At 46.3% G+C, this 17,768-nt stretch overlaps 1 protein-coding gene and 1 pseudogene across 3 annotated transcripts in view; both read left to right on the top strand.

The window, feature by feature from the left end:
* The window catches only part of RUFY1 (RUN and FYVE domain containing 1), a 64,594-nt gene extending 47,313 nt beyond the window's left edge, over nt 1-17,281 (top strand). For all 3 annotated transcript variants that reach the window (XM_019963713.2, XM_019963712.2, XM_019963714.2), the window contains exons 12-18: nt 3,065-3,162; nt 8,800-8,919; nt 9,581-9,710; nt 11,334-11,428; nt 13,970-14,018; nt 15,717-15,794; nt 16,700-17,281. In XM_019963713.2, coding sequence (XP_019819272.2) covers nt 3,065-3,162; nt 8,800-8,919; nt 9,581-9,710; nt 11,334-11,428; nt 13,970-14,018; nt 15,717-15,794; nt 16,700-16,846 — 717 coding nt within the window. In that variant the 3' untranslated portion in view covers nt 16,847-17,281. The remainder of the gene's footprint in view (nt 1-3,064; nt 3,163-8,799; nt 8,920-9,580; nt 9,711-11,333; nt 11,429-13,969; nt 14,019-15,716; nt 15,795-16,699) is intronic.
* On the top strand, nt 4,657-8,792 carry LOC109560780 (keratin, type I cytoskeletal 18 pseudogene; annotated as a pseudogene).
* Nucleotides 17,282-17,768: the final 487 nt, after the last annotated feature.

Below are 17,768 nucleotides of genomic sequence, written 5' to 3'. Positions count from 1 at the left end.
TTATTGTTTCTTATTTCATTGATCTCTACCTTCACTTTTATTATATTCTTTCTTATTTCTTAGGGTTTACTCTGTGGCTCATTTTCAGCTTCTGAAATGCATACTTAGCTCATCTGTTTTATTTTTTTTAATTTCATTAAATATTTTATTTAAAGTTTAAAATTGCCCACAAGTACTATTTTAGCTAGGCTTCCCCAATGGCTCAGATGGCAAAGAGTCTGCCTGTAGTGCAGGAGACCTGGGTTTGATCCCTGGATCGGGAATATCCCCTGGAGAAGGAAATGGCAACCCACTCCAGTATTCTTGCCTGGTACCCATAGACAAAGGAGCCTGGTGGGCTACAGTCCATGGGATCACAAAGAGTTGGACATGACTCAGCGACTTCACTTCACTGCACTGCTTTAGCTATGGCACTCACATTTTGAGAAAAGTATTTCATTGATTGGGTTGGCCAAAAGGTTTGTTTGGTTTTTTCCGTAAGACAGCTCTTGCAACATTTAGTCTTTAACTTCATTCAAAACAGTTTTGTTAGATTGTATCATGACAGTTGTTATAGCAGCCTGCATTTTCAAAAAACTTCGCAAAATTGGTGAATTTTTGTAAAGCTATTTTAATATTGAAGATGGAAGGGAAAAAGCATTTTTGGCATATTGTTATTTATTATTTCAAGGAAGGTAAAAATGCAACTGAAATGCAAAAAAATGTATGTGTGCAGTGTGTGGAGAAAGTGCTGGTCAACTGTGTCGGAAGTGGTTTGTGCAGTTTGCTGTTGGAGATTTCTTGCTGGATGATGCTCCCCAGTCAGATGGACCTGTTGAAGTCAATAGAGGTTAAATCAAGACATCAACTGACAATAATCAGTGTTAAATTACATGAGAGATAGCTGACATACTCAAAATATCCAAATTAAGTGTTGAAAATTATTTGCACCCCCTTGGTTATGTTAATCATTTGAATGGCTTGGGTTCCACATAAGCGAAATAAACCTTCTTGACCATATTTCCACATGTCGTTCTCTTCTGAAACGTAATAAAAACATTCCTTTTTAAAAACAAATCGTGAAGGGCAATGAAAAGTGGATACTGTACAATAATATAGAATAGAAGAGATCATGGGGTGAGCAAAATGAACTACCACCAACCTCGCCAAAGGCAGGTCTTCATCCAAAGAAGGTGATGTTATATATATGGTGGGATTAGAAGGGAGTCCTCTATTATGAGCTCCTTCCAGAAAAACCAAACAATTAATTCTAATAAATACTGCTCCCAATTAGACCAACTGAATGCAGCTGTTGATGAAAACTGTCCAGAATTAGTCAACAGAAAACGCATAGTCTTCCATCAGGATAACACAAGACCACATGTTTCTTTGATGACCAGACAAAAACTGTTACAGCTTGGCTGGGAAGTTCTTCTTTAAAAAAAAAAAAAAAAGATAGGGTTTTGTTTGGTTTTATTTATTCATTTGGCTGTGCCAAGTCTTAATTGTGGCATGCAGGATCTTTAGTTGCAGCGTGTGGGATCTAGTTCCCTGACCAGGGATCGAACCTGGGCCCCCTGCAGTGGGCTCTCAGCCCCTGGATCATCAGGGAAGTCCCTGGCTTCGAAGTTCTGATTCTTGCACTGTATTCACCAGACACTGCACCTTCAGATTTCCATTTATTTAAATCTTTACAAAATTCTCTTCATGGAAAAAAATTCAGTTACTTGGAAGAATGTAAAAGGCACCTGCAACACTTCTTTGCTCAAAAAGATAGAAAGTTTGGGGAAGATGGAATATGAAGTTGCCTGGAAAATGGCAGGAGGTAGTGGAACAAAATAGCATGTTGTTCAATAAAGTTCTTGTTGAAAATGAAAAATGTGTCTTTTATTTCTTACCTAAAAACCAAAGTACCTTATTGGCCAACCCAATAAAAATCATATTTTTCTTATCTATCATCTCTGAAATTAAGACACGTCTTATAGTCAGTGTCATGACATGTTTCAAGTAGCAGTCTTTTCCTTTCTTAGTGGTATATAAAATTAGGATGCATCTTCAGTAATGAAATACTGCAGTGTTTTCAGTGTCTTTCAGCTCTAAGTATTTCATAATTTCTCTTCTGATTTTTTTAGCTCAATGTACTTTAGTAATATTCTACTCCATTTCCAGATGTGAGGTGTTCAGCTACTCTTTAGTTGCTTACATCTAGTTTTATTACGTTAAAGCCAGAAAATACAGTCTATGTATTCCTAGGAATGTATCAGTACTTCTTTCTGTCTTCAGTCTTTCTGTTGCCTTGTATTTAAGAGTGTCTCTTGTAGACACACAGAAACATGTTTGGTTGTTTTGTTTGGTTTTGTTTTTTTTGCTGCCTCCTGGTCACTCAGCATCTGCCACAGTTGAAAGCTTGGGTTGAGAAAGTCACATGGGTGGGGGTACGAACCCAGCTGCACCGCATTTGTGCTGTAACCTTTACCCAGCTGCTTTCTCCTTCTGAGCCTCCGTCTCTTGCTCAGAGAAGTTGCTGCCAAGTCGCTTCAGTCGTGTCCGACTCTGTGCGACCCCATAGACAGCAGCCCACCAGGCTCATTGAAGTGGGGGCTCACAATGCCCGCCATGAGAACCCTGCAAGACTCACATAAACTCATGGAGGTGCCTGGCATATGAGAAGGCTCAGCAATGTTGAGTCAGATCTGACTCTGAAGTTCCTTTTCAAAAAGGGACTTGGCCTGTTCAAACACAGAGCTTCATTACCTCCCTCTCTGCCTTTTTTCCACCGCTCTGCGAGGTTGCAGGATCTTAATTCCCTAATTAGGGACTGAACCCAGGCCACAGCAGTGAAAACGCCAAGTCCTAACCGCTGGACTACTAGGAAATTCCCCCTCTGCCTTTCTTTATGTTGATGACACTGGGAGCGTTAACCTCGTTTGTCTTCCAGGGCTGTAGTGAAGAGCCGCAATTAATGAAACACTCTTGAAAGTATTATTTAAAAAGTACAAAGAGAACAGTTGAACCCTCTTGTAATCCAGAACAGGCAGGGGGGTGAGACAGAAGCAGAAAATGACCTCTTTCCTTGCTTTTATAGAATGCCGAGAGCAGTTTACAACAGAAGAATGAAGTCATTACATCTTTTGAAGAAAAAGCCAATCAAGTCATGTCCAGCATGAAACAAGTGGAAGAAAGGTAAACTTCCTCCTGGCAGATATTCCCTAGAAGGTACTAGGCATTGTCTGGGCCTGCAGACTTACTCAGAGTCTCTCTCAAAAGTATAGACAAGTTGGAATGACTTTCCTTCAGGTCTTTAGTCTTGCCCGGAAAGGGGACTGGATTCCCTAGTTTTGCCTAAGCGTGTATTCAGTTATTCAACTTTTGGGCTACTATATCACTTTGACATCTCAGGGAGTCAGAACTATCCACTGAGCTCACATTTAAATCAGGTCAGGGACTTCCCTGGCAGTCCAGTGGATAAGACTCTGCACTTCCGTTGCAAGGGGCAGAGGTTTGATCCCTGGTCAGGGAACTAAGATCCTGCGTGCTGCACAGCATGACCAAAAAATAAAAGTTAAATAAATAAATAGCAGGTCAGTAAGGGATCAGAATACAGTTAAAAAAAAAACAGACTCATACAAATATAGGTGACTGTTTTTTTTTTAACAAAGGTACAAAGCCATTTCAATGGAGAAAGGATAGTTTTTTTTTAATACATGGTTTTGGAAACAATTGGGTATCCATAAGCCAAAAAATGAACCTCAATTTAGACCATACCTTTATATAAAAATTAAAATGAATCATGAATCTACATGTAAAACTTAAAACTAAAAACTTTTAGAAGAAAACATAGGAGAAAAATCTTTGTGGCCTTGGGTTAGACAAAGAATTCTTAGATGTGACATAAAAGCTCTGTTCATAAGAGAAAAACTTGATAAATTGGACTTCCTCAAAATTTAAAACTTTTGTTCAGTGGAAGACACAGCTAAGAGAATAAAAATCCCATATCTGACAAAGGACTCATATCCAGAATATATAAAGAACTCTCAAAACTCAATGAACAGTCCAGTCTAACACAGACAAAAGGCTTGAAAAGACCCTGCATCAAATAGGACATATGGAGGGCAAATAAGCACACAAAAAGGTAGTCAAGAATCTGTTGGATTTCTTAAGACTAACTATGATATATCAGAAAAAGTAAGAAAAAAAATTGCTGTTTAACATCACATCCAAAAAAAAAACAAAAACCCTAGGGATAAACCTAACCAAGGAGGTGAAAGACTTTGAAGATGATTCAAGGAAATGTAAAGATATCCCACGTTCTTGGATTGGAAGAAGTAATACAGTTAAAATGACCATACAACCCAAAGCAACCTATAGACTTAATGTGATCCCTATCAAATTACCTATGACATTTTTCACAGAACTACAACAAATAATCCTAAAATTTATATGCAACCATGAAAGACCCTGGATGCCAAAGCCATCCTGAGGGAAAAGAACAAAGCTGGAGAAGTAACCCTCCCAGACTTCAGACAATACTACAAAGTGATAGTAGTCAAAACAGTATGGTATTGGCACAAAAACAGACCTGGATCAATGGACAGAATAGAGAGACCAAAAATAAACCCACACACCTACGTCAATTAATCTTTGACAAAGGAGGCTAGAATATACAATGGAGAAAAGATGGTCTGTTCAGCAGGTGTTGGCAAAGCTGGACAGCCTCATGTAAATCAGTGAAGTCAGAACACTCCCTCACACTATACGCAAAAATAAATTCAAAATGGTTTAAAGACTTAAATGTGAGTTGTTGTTGTTCAGTTGCTAATAAGTCATGTCCAGCTCTTTGCAACCCCAACAGACTGTAGCACTGTCCTCTATTATTTCCTGGAGTTTGTCAAATTCATGTCCATTGAGTCAGTGATGCTGTCTGTCTAGCCATCTCACCCTCTGCTGCCCCCATCTCCTTTTGCATTCGATTCTTCCCAGCATCAGGGTCTGTTCCAATGAGTCTGCTCTTTGCATCAGGTGGCCAAAGTATTGGAGCTTCAGCTTCAGCATCAGTCCTTCCAATGAATATTCAGGACTGATTTCCTTTAGAATGGTCTGGTTTGATCTCTTTGCAGTCCAAGGGACTCAAGAGTCTCCTCCAACACCACAGTTCAAAGGCGTCAGTTCTTTGGTGCTTAGCCTTCTTTATGGTCCAACTCTCACATCCATATATGACAACTGGAAAAACCATAGCTTTGACTATACAGACCTTTGTCAGCAAAGTGATGTCCCTACTTTCTAATACACTGTCTAGGTTGCTCATAGCTTTCCTTCCAAGAAGCAAGCATCTTTTAACTTCATGGCTGCATCACCATCCACAGTGGTTTTGGAGCCCAAGAAAATAAAATCTGTCTTCAACTTTTTCCCCTCTATTTGCCATGAAGTGATGGGACTGGATGCCATGATCTTAGTTTTTCTAATCTTTTTCAAGCCAGCTTTTTCACTCTCTTCTTTCAAGAGGCTCTTTAGTTCCTCTTTACTTTCTGCCAGTAGGGTGGAATCATCTGCATATCTGAGGTTATTGATATTTCTCCCAGCAGTCTTGACTCCACCTTGTGATTCATCCAGCCTAGCATATAAGTTAAATAATCAGGGTGACAGTATACAGCCTTGTCACACTTCTTTCCTGATTTGGAATCAATCAGTTGTTCCATGTCTGGTTCTAACTGTTGCTTCTAGACCTGCATATAGGTTTCTCAGGAGACAGGGAAGTGGGGTGGGGGGCATTACTTGAAGACCATTGAGGACCTAGGGGCTCAGATTTTTCCAAATTCTGTGGCCAATGCCTGCATCATTCTACAGATTGACAATGCCCCATCTCATCTTGCTGCTGATGACTTCAGAGTCAAGTATGAGACAGAGCTGGCCATGCACCAGTCTGTTGAAAGTGACATCCACAGACTTCTCAGGTTATTGATGACACCTGTGTCACCGGCTGCAGCTGGAGACTGAGATTGAGGCTCTCAAGCAGGAGCTGCTTTTCATGAAGAAGAACCATGAGGAGGAACTTGGGTTACCATAGAATTGGATGCCCTCAAACCTCAGGACTTCAACAAGATCATGGCAGACACTGGGCCCTGTACAATGAGCTGGCTCAGGAGAACCAGGAGGAGCCAGACCAGTACTGGTCCCAGCAGATCAAGGAGAGCACCACAGTGGTCACTTTACACAATCTGAGGTAGGAGCTCCTGAGATGACTTTCTCAGAGCTGAGACACCATCTAGTCCCTGGAGATCAACCTGGACTCCATGAGAAATCTGAAGGCCAGCTTGGAAAACAGCCTGAGGGAGGTGGAGGCCCACTATGCCATGCAGATGGAGCAGGCCATCGGGGTCCTCCTGCACCTGGAGTCAGAGCTAGCCCAGACTGAGGCAGAGGGGTAATGCCAGACCCAGGAATATGAGGCCCTGCTGAACATCAAGGTCAAGCTAGAGGCTGAGATCAACACCTCCTGCCACCTGCTGGAAGATGGGGAAGACTTCAGTCTTGATGATGCTCTGGACAGCAGCAACTCTATGCAAGCCATCCAGAAGACCACCACCCTCAGGCTCGTGGAAGCAAAGTGGTGTCTAAAGCCTCAGATCCTGAAGTTTTGAGGCATTGAATGAATAGAAGCATTGTACCCTGCAGAGCAGGAGGCCAATAAAAGTTGAGACGTTATTGCATTAAAAAAAAATGAGCAGAGGACTAAATAGACATGTCTTCAAAGAAGACAGATGAAAAGATGCTCCATCATGGCTAATTATTAGAGAAATGCAAATCAAGACTACAATAAAGTGTCATTTCAAACCAGTCAGAATGGCCAACATGGAAAGTCTATAAATAAATGCAGGAAAGGGTGTGGAGAAAAAGGAACCCTCCTGTACTTGGTGGAAATAAAAAATTGGTGCAGCCACTGTGGAAAACAGTATGGAGATTCTTTTAAAAACTAAAAGTAGAGTTGCCATATGATCCAGCAGTCCCGCTCTTGGGCATATATCCAGAAAAGATGAAAGCTCTAATTAAAAAAGACATGTGCACCCCCAGTGTTCATAGCAGACCATTTACAATAACCAAGACATGGAAGCAAACTTAATGTCCATCAGTTAATGAATGGATAAAGAAGATGTGGTACATACATACAATGGAATATTACTCAGCCATAAAAAATAATGAAATATTGATTTGGAGCAACATGGATAAACCTAGAGATTATCATACCAAGTAAAATAAGTTAGAGAAAGACAAATATATGATATCACTTATATGTGGAATCTAAAAAGAAAATGTTACAAAGGAACTTATTTACAAAGCAGACTCAGAAAAACAAACTTACGGCTACCAAATGGGAAAGTGGGGAGGGCTAAACTGGGAGAGTGATGAATAGACATATACCACTTTAAACTGGATAAACACAGTGATTTTCTGATACCTTATAGCACAGGGAGCTATATTCAATATCTTGTTCAGTTCGGTTCAGTCACTCAGTCGTGTCTGACTCTGCGAACCCATGGACTCCAGCACGCCAGGCCTCCCTGTCCATCACCAGCTCCTGGAGTTTACTGAAACTCATGTCCATTGAGTCATATGATCCAGCCATCTCATCCTCTGTCACCCCCTTCTCCTCCTGCCTTCAGTCTTTCCCAGCATCAGGGTCTTTTCCAGTGAGTCAGTTCTTCACATCAGGTGGCCAAAGTACTGGCGTTTCAGCATCAGTCCTTCCAATGAATATTCAAGACTGATTTCCTTTAGGATGGACTGGTTGGATCTCTTTGCAGTCCAAGGGACTCTCAAGGGTCTTCCTTCTCCAATACCACAGTTCAAAAGCATCAATTCTTTGACATTAAGCTTTCTTTATAGTCCAACACTCACATCCATACATGACTATTGGAAAAACCACAGCTTTGACTAGATGGACCTTTGTCAGCAAAGTAATGTCTCTGCTTTTTAATATGCTATCTAGGTTGGTCATAACTTTTCTTCCAAAATCAACTATGTTTCCATTTTTAAAAATTGTTCAGCATTAGCCATTAGGGAAGTACATGTTAAAATCACAATGAGATGCCACTGCACACCTATTAGAACAGCTAAATTTTTGTTTTTAATGATAATACCAGGTGCTGGTGAGGCTACAAAGCAACCGGAGCACTCATGCATTACTAGTGGGAATGTGCTTTGGAAAAGAGTCTCTGAAAAAAGCTAAACATACTCCTATCGTATGATCCAATAATCCCATTGCTGACTGTTTGCCCAAAAGGAGTGAAAACCCATGTTCACAAAAAAACCTGTACACAAATGCTTATAGCATCTCTATTCATAATGGCCAAAATCTAGAAGCAACTCAGATGTCTTTCATCAAGAGAATGGATAAACGGGTCATCTACCCAATGAAATTCTACCCAGCATAAAAAGGAATAACCACTAATACACACAGAAACTTGGGTTGATCTCAAAGATACGCTGAAAGAAAGAAGCCAGTCTCAAAAGGCTGTGTGAAATATAATTCCATGTATTAATATATGACATTTGGGGTGGAGAGGTGTGAGTCAAAGGGGCAGTGTTAAAAGGTGTTTTGCAGAGTGATGGAAATAGTCTGTGTCACCTGTTAGAATGGATTGTGGTAATGCTTACGTGAGTTTATGCCTGTGCTAAAGACTCACAGGATTATATACACAAAGGAGTCAATTTTATCATATAGTAATTTTTTAAAATACAAGAAAGCCAGCAAGGATATGCAAAAATCATGGTAAATGTGAGGAGTGATCCTTTCCTTACAAGTATTTGGTTCCTTCGGTCTAGGTTACAGCACTCAGAGAGGGCGAGGCAGGGGGCTGAGGAGCGGAGCCGCAAGCTGCAGCAGGAGCTCAGCGGGAGGAGCAGCGCCCTGCAGCAGCAGCTTGCCCAGCTGCACGAGCAGTGGTAGGAGCCCTGGAGGCAGCATGTAGCTTCGTGGTGTGGCAGGGATGGGGGAGGCCATCTCCCAAGTGGGGCAGACAGCGTCCCACTTCACAGGTGACCCCTGCAAGGCTAGGATTAGGATGAGAGATAAGGTGTCTATTCCCCGCTTCACAAATGAGAAAAATGACTTCATGGGGGCTCAGTATAGTCCCCAAGGCTATTCAGCTGGTGAGAAAGGCATCAGGATTAAACTGAAACTCACCCCCCACCCCTTAGTAGCTTCCTCCTTGTCCCGAGCCCCCCAATATCCTCCACTGTTAGCTGGGCTCTTTAAAAAGCAGGATAAATGTTGCAGAATAAATGTCTCCATCTCAGTAGTAGGTTCTGTGTGTGCAGCCACAAGTGTTAGAGCTCTCTTCCTCCCTTCCCATTTGTGTAACTATCAAATGTGTGCCTGTGCCTGCTTTCCTTGGCGTGTTCCTGGTCTTTCTTATGGAGGTGCAGATGGCCCTGGGGGAGCGGGAGCCTGATTTCTGTGCTTTGTGGAAGGGTCTGTATGCTCACATCACAGTTCAGATTGCTGTGAATCCCCTGTTTCTGATGTGGTGACTTGGGTTGTGGATTGTGCATTTCCATGAAGATCTCTCATTGAGACTAACTCAAGTTCACTGTGCAAAAACAGCGCAAGTCTAGAGAAAGAGCTGAAATCAGAAAAAGAACAAAGACAAGCTCTTCAGCGAGAGTTACAGCATGAGAAAGACACTTCCTCTTTACTCCGAGCAGAGCTACAACAAGTAGAAGGATTAAAAAAGGTAAGGTGGACTGCCTTGGGGAGAAAAAGAGCTTCTAGATCTCCAGAAACTCCTGCCCGAGAGCCTCCCAGCCAGCAAGTGAGACGCACGGCGGCTGCAGAGTCCGTCCCCGCTGTGCACACATCAGCTCTGGGTCTGGGACGCTGTTCCCACATCCTCGGAGCCTCTGCTTCAGGAAGAAAAGACAAAGACAAATCCTAAGCAGCGAGCAAACCAGAGATTCAGTGATGAGGGCTATGAAGAGAAGAAAACAGGAGCGTGTCCCCACACCGGGGTGGAGGGTGGCCTGGGAAGAGAGTGACAGTTAGACAGAGAACTGAATGGTGAAGCAGGGCCAGCCATGCAGAGCTGCCAGGAAGTGTGAGGGACCGTCACAGTGAAAGAGCAGAGAGAAGGGCTGTGTGCCCTAGGTGTGACAGCAGAGGAAGGAGGGCTTGGGCAGCGACCCCAGACGGCCTTCCTGTGCCGCTGGGGCAGTTCCCAGACAAGGGTTTTGTCTTGTTGAACACAGTAATGGGCACCGCTGCAGTTTGAGGTAAAAGCCCTTTGATTTCTATTGGAAAGTACCTAGAGTCCCTCATGGGAGAGCCTGCTAGGCCCAGTGTGGGGGTTGCTAGTGAGGAGAGAGCTTTCCAGGAGCCACTCAAGCTCAGAGATGGGAGGAAAGGACTTCTAGAAAGTTCTGCATGATGGAACACTCCCCCTTCACTTCAAAATGCTTTGGTCTAAGATTTGAATTACACACACCCTGCAAAAGGAACAAAACAGCATATCTAACCTTACCAGGAAGCCTTAGCATGCCCTTGTGAGTCCGTGTTAAACAGTCTCTGGGGCAGAAGGCCCAGGGGGTGGCTGAGGTGGGAACTGCCCCCTACTCAGGCCTTAAGCCCTACTGCTTGCCCTGGGATCAGCCCTGAAAACCAAGTTGCTTTTCCGAGTCTTCGTCTCTGCCCTTGCCAGCCTGTGTCCTCAAGGTGTGCTCACCCCAGTTTATAGAGTCATCAACATCGTGCCCACTGAGCTTCGCTCCGTGGCTCAGGGCCCCTGGAGGGGCTTGCCATCCTCAGGGCCATGAAGGAGATCCCAGATCTTGGCTTTCATCAGCCTTGCTCATTTATTTTCAGAAAATGTTGACCAGCTCTTTCTAAAAAAGTTTATTCCTAAACTAGCTTTCCCTGATACAGATCTGTCTTCTAATAGAAACAGAAAAAACTTTTTTTGCAAAAATCTGTTCGGAATGTTTCCTGCCCCACGTTCCACACTGCAGAGCCACTCATGAAGCGCTTCCCTTCCAGTTGTCCATCTGGAGAAACACACGAGTGTTTCTCAAAATAACCCTGTTGTGAATGAGATTGATACAACAAAACTGTTCCTTGCTCTTGCAAAACATTCTAGGGAATTCCCTGGTGGTCCAGTGGCTAAGACTCCATGCTTCCACTGCAGAGGGGTGAAGGTTCAATCCCTGATCAAGGAACTAAGACCCTGCATGCCATGTGACATGACCAAAATTAAAAAATAGGAAAAAAAAAAACATTCCGACCTGCTTGTCATTGTGATGACTAAACCTTTTTTTAAAAAAAGGACTTTGAGTTCTGTGTCAGGCATCTGGTTGGTTTGTTTTAGGAGCTGCGGGAGCTCCAGGACGAGAAGGCAGAGTTACAGAAGATCTGTGATGAGCAGGAACAAGCCCTCCAGGAAATGGGTCTGCACCTCAGCCAGTAAGAAACCCACTCCCCTTGTCTGCCACCCACATCAGGGCCACCGGGCCCACCTCCCCCTGGAGAGTCACAGCAGCCTGCCCACTGCGTCACTTGAGCCGCAAACCCGTGTCCTTTTTGTCCAGGGAAGGGCAATCAGGGAGGCCTGCCAGCTGTTCAAGGGGAACCCCCTGCGCAGGAAGTCAGGCTTCAGGGACACAGCACTGGTTTGGGTTAATTAATTCATCGAGAACATCCTTTTCTAGTGACCGGAAGTCTTACGGTCACAAACTGAGTGTCTGTGTCCCAGGGGAACCAGATGAGTGATAAGAGGGTGGTGTGTTTAGCTCCAGAGGGAGTGCTGTGGCTTGCGACTGTGAGCCCGCCACAGTGCAAGTCTGGCGACCACTTCCCTCCCTGGAGCCTGTAAACTCGCATCTGCCAGAGTCTGCCTGTCTGCCTCCGACGGGTGATACTGCGGGAGTGCACACCCCGCGGCTCTGTCTGCCCTCTGACTGAACAGGTCTCCTCCCTGATGTCCCAGTCCTGCCAGGTTGCTCTGGACAGTTTGGTAGGTCACACCGCGGGCGGTGGAACGTGCTCATTTGTGTGATTGTTGCGTTTTTAAACAAAATGGGTAGCTTTTTCTTCTCAAGTCACAACTCTTGGTTGCTAGTGACAGAAATCCAGTTCAAACTGGCTTAAGCAAAAAAAAGTCATCAGGAGTCAGTGTCTACCTGTCACTTGCCTCGCAGGTGGGCCTGGCCCCCAGCAGGGCTGTCTGTCAGAGGAACGAGCCTGTCTCTCTCCCGTCACTCCACAGAGATCCCAGGTTGACTCACGGCCCACCTGAGTCCTGGTGCAGGCTCAGTGAGCAGCAGAGCCCGGCTCAGGCCCGGTGCAGGACACACCGTGACCAGAGACGGGAGCTCAGAGCAGAGGAAACCAGACATACTCAAGTAGTGCACATGTGTGCACAAGCTTGGGAGCTTTCTGTCTGCAGAGTTGGAAGGTCTCAAGCAGTGCGGTAGCCCACAAAAGTATAAGGAAGAATGTTATGACTCTGATGAGGTGGTCTTTTTGGTAGTTTAATGTGAAGATGCTGCCCATTTGCTCTCCTCTCCCATTCAGCGGCTCTTTCTAGACCAGCTCAGGGCCACTGGTCCTTCCCCAGAGAGCTGCCTGCCCCCCACAGGTGGAGTGTGCCATGCGCTGCCCCCGCCTGGGGGGAGCTCTCAGAGAGTACCAGCCAGCTCTGAGGGCTCCCTGAAACTACTGAGAACCAGCTGTGGACGCTGACGTGCTGCTGCTTCTTGGATGCGAGCGGTATTTAGAGAGACGGAGGCATTCTCAGGGTGCCCTCCCCCTTCTCACATGGCTCGCCCCGTTTTTTTCCTCCTGCCTGTGCTCTTCACGTTGGACAAACAGCAGAAGTCAGAGACACATTCCTAGTAAGGCAGAGGCCTCAGAAAAGCAAAGTCTGGTCTTAGAAAGGCACCCCTGCCCTTAGCAATCTCCACCTTCAGTGCCCTTCACAGCCGAGGTTTCAGCGCTGCAGACGAGACGTGTGTTCTCCCCGTTCCCTCCTTTATGCAAGCCCCCACCAGACGACAGAGAAGGGAAAGCCCACTGTCAGATGCCTCCCCCAGCTGCAGACACACGTCTGGATTCTCAAGTTGTGTTTCCCAGGGAAGTTCTTCTGTGTCCCAGGCCGCCTCTGGCCCCGTCGGTCTGCCCTCCTGCTTCTGTAGCCGGGCGGGGAGGGGAGGAGCCCCTGCAAGCATTCCTGCAGGCCACAGGGTGTTTTCTTTCAAAGGCTCTGATGTTTGGTTTCCTCGTCCTTCCCTAGAAGTCTAAGCTGTGACTCAGAGCCTTCCTCTCTGACACTTGGATTAGGCGAATCCGGTGACAGTTTAAGCTAACTTCAGCTTTTAAAAAAGGGCTTTGACATACACGTAGTGTTCTGCTTTATCTGGTTTAATTCTGCCATTTTAGACCATGTTCGGTCCTGTCTTCTATGTGGAGAACTAAGGAATTATTCTTCCGTTAATGAATGAGAATGGAACAAGAACAAACTACCGTGCCCCCTGAGCCTGGCTGTTCTAGACAGAGCTGGCAGCAAGAGAGGGGCAGAGAAGCCTACAAATGCGGGGTCCCTCACCTGGTGAGGGAGTGCACCTGCCCCTCGCACATGTCACAGACGGGAACGGTTGCTCAGAGAAGGTAGAAACGTGGACTTTTATGAGATCATTCTGTTTTTAAATGATTGCAACTATTTCAAAGCCTTTTTAAACCCTGCCACAACTCAACAGCGTGTATCTTGGGCCAGATTCAGTCCAGAGGCTCAGCCTCAAGACCGCCCCAGACACGAGCCAATACAGTGAGATGACTCTGGGATTGTAAAAAGGTGGAAAGAAGTTATTCTGTAAAAACTCATGTTATCATGTTCCTCTCTTACAGTCTTGTTGCCCTCACAAAGCCAAAAAGTTAACTGTGGATTTACTTCATGAGAGCTTGAAAGTCCCTCTTAGTGAGGCTGTGAATTTCTCTCTCTTTTTTAAGGTCAAAGCTGAAGATGGAAGACATCAAAGAAGTAAATAAGGCACTGAAGGTACTGGACTATTAACGTTATTAAGAATCACTGCTCGTAGCTGTCAGTCAGCTCCTGCTCATATATTGGCATGCTCTTAGGTTTTCTCACAACAGTCAGATGAGAATATGTGGTTGATTCCTGGCTCCCATCACTTATTTACAGATAAGAAAACGCTGCCCAGAGCTGTGTGTCTAGGCTGAGATGGTGGCGCAGACAAGCAGCAGGGCCTGAACTGGTCCTGGAGGAGTCAAGGTCCTCTGGTTCTGGTCTCTCTGCCGTCAGCTGCAGTTTGACATTAGACCTAGATCATAGGTGCCCTAATGAAGGAAATGAAAAGTGGCAGAAAGAGATCCAAGAAAGGTTGTCTTTTTTTTTTTTTTTTTAAATGATCAGAGTAAGACCTTTCCCTCCAGGTAAGGTGCTAGAGGCCACATTGTCCCATTAAAGTGCCCTGTGCCATTTCCGGGGACCATTTAAACCCTCAGCTGGGCCAAGTTTCTGAACCATTCTGGGGAGGGCAGAATGGCACACGCCACTTATGAGCAGGGATGTGTGGGCCAGGTGACCCAGTGTGGCGCTGAGCTAGCCCGCTGAGGCCGAGAGTGGAGTAGGGGAGGGCAGGAGTGTCTGACCCTCAGCCTCAGCTCTGCTCTGGCAGCAGTGTACAGACAGCCCTCTTCCCAGGGGACCCTGCAGCACATGCTGGAGCAGAGACCCTTCTGTCTCCAGGCACTTGACTACCAGGCCGCCTCAGGTCAGAAGCAGCAAATTGTCACAGCAACTAACAGCAGCCTGGACTTGCAGTTCACATCAGCTTTGTTTTAGCCTCCCTTGTAGACTGAAAAGCTCCTTAGATGTCATTGCTGTGAGCTGTTTTTATCCCCCGCAGAGATAAACAAGTGTTTGCGCAAAATGTCAGCTGACTGTGCTAGAGGGAGGATAAGTCATGAAATGGGACCCTAGCGCTTCCTGGGGCAGTGGAACACAAGGCTGAAAGCACGGTGGGCCTGTGCTGCACCTCCCAGCCCTATCTCTGTGTCATCAGGAAAGCGATAGTCAACAGAAGCCAAGGCACCAGTAAAGCGCCTGGGGCGCTTGACCCTTGAACAGCTCAGTCTGAGACGAGCAAATGCACATCCCGGTTTTCCCTTAGAAAGACTTCCAGAAAGGCATATCTCTAAGCCTCAGGTGCCTCCTCTGCTCCCCCGGGAAGCTCTGAGAATCAGGGCATCAGTGTGTATGGAGAAGCGCTTCCTGTCTCCGCAGCACGTTGCCCTTCTTTCTCAGCGGGGACTGGTGTCAGATTTTCTAGTCTGGCTGCCAGGGTGGGCCTGTCTTCCTCCTGCCAGTTTAGGGGGCAGTTTGGATAATGTCTCAGCCAGGGATGGAGTTACAAGCACCAGACCCTGATTCTGATCACCTCGGCCCTAGGGCACTTACTGAAAGGGAGTGGAGTCTCAGGTTAACGCGAGGCTGGAGAATCTGGCAACCTGCAGAGACAAGGAAGCCCCAGGACAGGCAGGCTGCAGCACTTGAGCTCCAGCTGTGGTCAGGCTTGGGGACAATCCTGGGACCACTTCTAGTGGAGAAGAGGCAGTGCCTCAAAAGCAAACCAGGTGCTATTAGGGATAGTGGATGCTGGGCTGAAGGATGAACATGGCTAAAGGCTCATCAGGAGCCAAGCCATAAAACAGGACTGTGTTCTTTCTTCCTCAGGGCCATACTTGGCTGAAAGACGATGAAGCAACACATTGTAAGCAGTGTGAAAAGGAGTTCTCCATTTCCCGGAGAAAGGTATGTGGGGTAGCCCTCCACTTGCTCGCCCAGGGACTAAGTTGGTACCTTGCCTGGGCCCTGGTTCTGGAGAAGGCCCGTAGGTCTAGGCCCGCTGCATTGGGTTCATGCTCACCGGTCTGCTGGCAGATGACTTCCCAGCCTGCCCCCCTTCAGGGACCTCAGCCCATTAGCACAGGCCTTGTCTCCACCACAGTCCTGTCAGTGATTTGGGAGTTGGGGCTGCTTGTTTGCGGAAGTGGTCTAGGTGTGTGTGTATAAGCTGAAAATTCTCTGAGAGCAATAGGACCAGAACCTGGCCTAGTTAGGCAAAACCAGAACCTATGGGGAACCTGTGGGCAATCAGTCTTAAGCCTGGCATCCAGGTGGCTATCTGGGCAGGGCACTTGCGGCCAGTGGATCTGCCTCTGCCTGTGTAGCCCGCCTTCAGGTTCCAGGAACACGTGGTCTTGGGCCCAGCCTTCAGTCCAAGGTTGACCAGGCCTTGATTGACCAGTTGGGCAGGGCAAGATACAGATGCCACACAAAATAGAGAGCCTTTATTAAAGGACTTCTCAGGAGTGGCTGGCTAAAGAAACCTTGGGTCACCACCATGGAATGCAGCAATTACAGGGAACATACCCAGGCACATAAGGTATCACTGACTACCAACTCAGAGTTGGCAAGTCCAATAAACACAAAGAAAAAGAACCTCACTCGTGCCATTCGACACCCCCTCCAACACTCCATGGATTTACAGGAACAGAAATGTAGAAACACGAGGTCTAGAAGAACCCCTTACAAAATGATACAAGCCTCTGGAGGAGGGATTTTAGCATATTAAACTTTTAAAGATTGGTCAACTACAGTGGGTGTGCAGGCCCAGGCAGCACAGCAGTCGCTAACTGCCTCTTTTCACCCTCTAGCACCACTGCCGGAACTGCGGCCACATCTTCTGTAACGCGTGCTCCAGTAATGAGCTGGCCCTGCCCTCCTACCCCAGACCAGTCCGTGTGTGCGACAGCTGCCACACCCTGCTCCTTCAACGGTGCTCCTCCTCCACCAGCTCCTAAGGCAGGGGCCTCAGCAGGGCCTGCTTTCCAGACCAGTTGCCAGCCTATCTTCATCTCTGTGGGCAGCCTCAGAACAGTGCCAAACTCTCTGGGTCTTGAGTTGGTCTGGGACTTGGAAGGTTGGTTTCCAAGCTGGGCTGCTGGCCCTCTGGAACGCAGCACACAGGACTGGAAGCTGCACATGCCTCTCCTTTCCAAGTTGTACAGAATCAACTCCTCTGGCGGCTTTGGTTCAGATGCAACTTCATGATTTTGCTATTATCATTTTTCAATTTCCAAAGAATTAACCTCTTTTGCAACAGCCCAACTAGTTGTAGTAATCAGGTCCTTTTCCTCCCTACCACCCCAGCATGCTTTCCCCTACTTCGGAGTCAAAAAATTCACACCCTTGTGAATATCCATCATTAGCCCTGCAATAAAACTGTTTATTTTTCATTCTGGTATAACGAAGGAGCTTATGTCAGCTTCACAGGATGCCCAGAACAAGCCCCATTTCAGGACTAGAGGCCCTCAGTGAGGGTGGCTGCATCTGAGGTAGAGGCCTGAGCTTGCTGGGTTCTGGGGTGCAGGCTGCTGCCCAGCTGAATAAAGGACAAGCTGAGCTGTCCCCTACACACAACACACACCCCCCTAACTTCCCTCCACCGGTTAATGGCCTTGAGTATTCAGGTTACAGAAGTGTAACAAGTACTCTTAACACAATCAGACAGGTCAGCCCATCTGTATGCAAGGCCTCTTTTTCAGTGCCCGAGTCCACCTCCCACCAGCATTCTGACCTTGACTGTCCAGCCTCTGCTTGAGAGCCTGGCTCTCTCTTCCTTCTGTACTCTGTCCTAGCACAAGGCACACCCACAGCCTAGCTGATTCCACATCTGCTCACCTAAACACACCGTTACGGATGGGAAACATGGAAGGTTCAACG

This window comes from Bos indicus, chromosome 7, assembly GCF_029378745.1.
Source record: "Bos indicus isolate NIAB-ARS_2022 breed Sahiwal x Tharparkar chromosome 7, NIAB-ARS_B.indTharparkar_mat_pri_1.0, whole genome shotgun sequence".
NCBI lineage: Eukaryota > Metazoa > Chordata > Mammalia > Artiodactyla > Bovidae > Bos > Bos indicus.
Note: the sequence above shows the minus strand (reverse complement) of the source record. Positions and strands in the feature narration are given on the sequence as shown.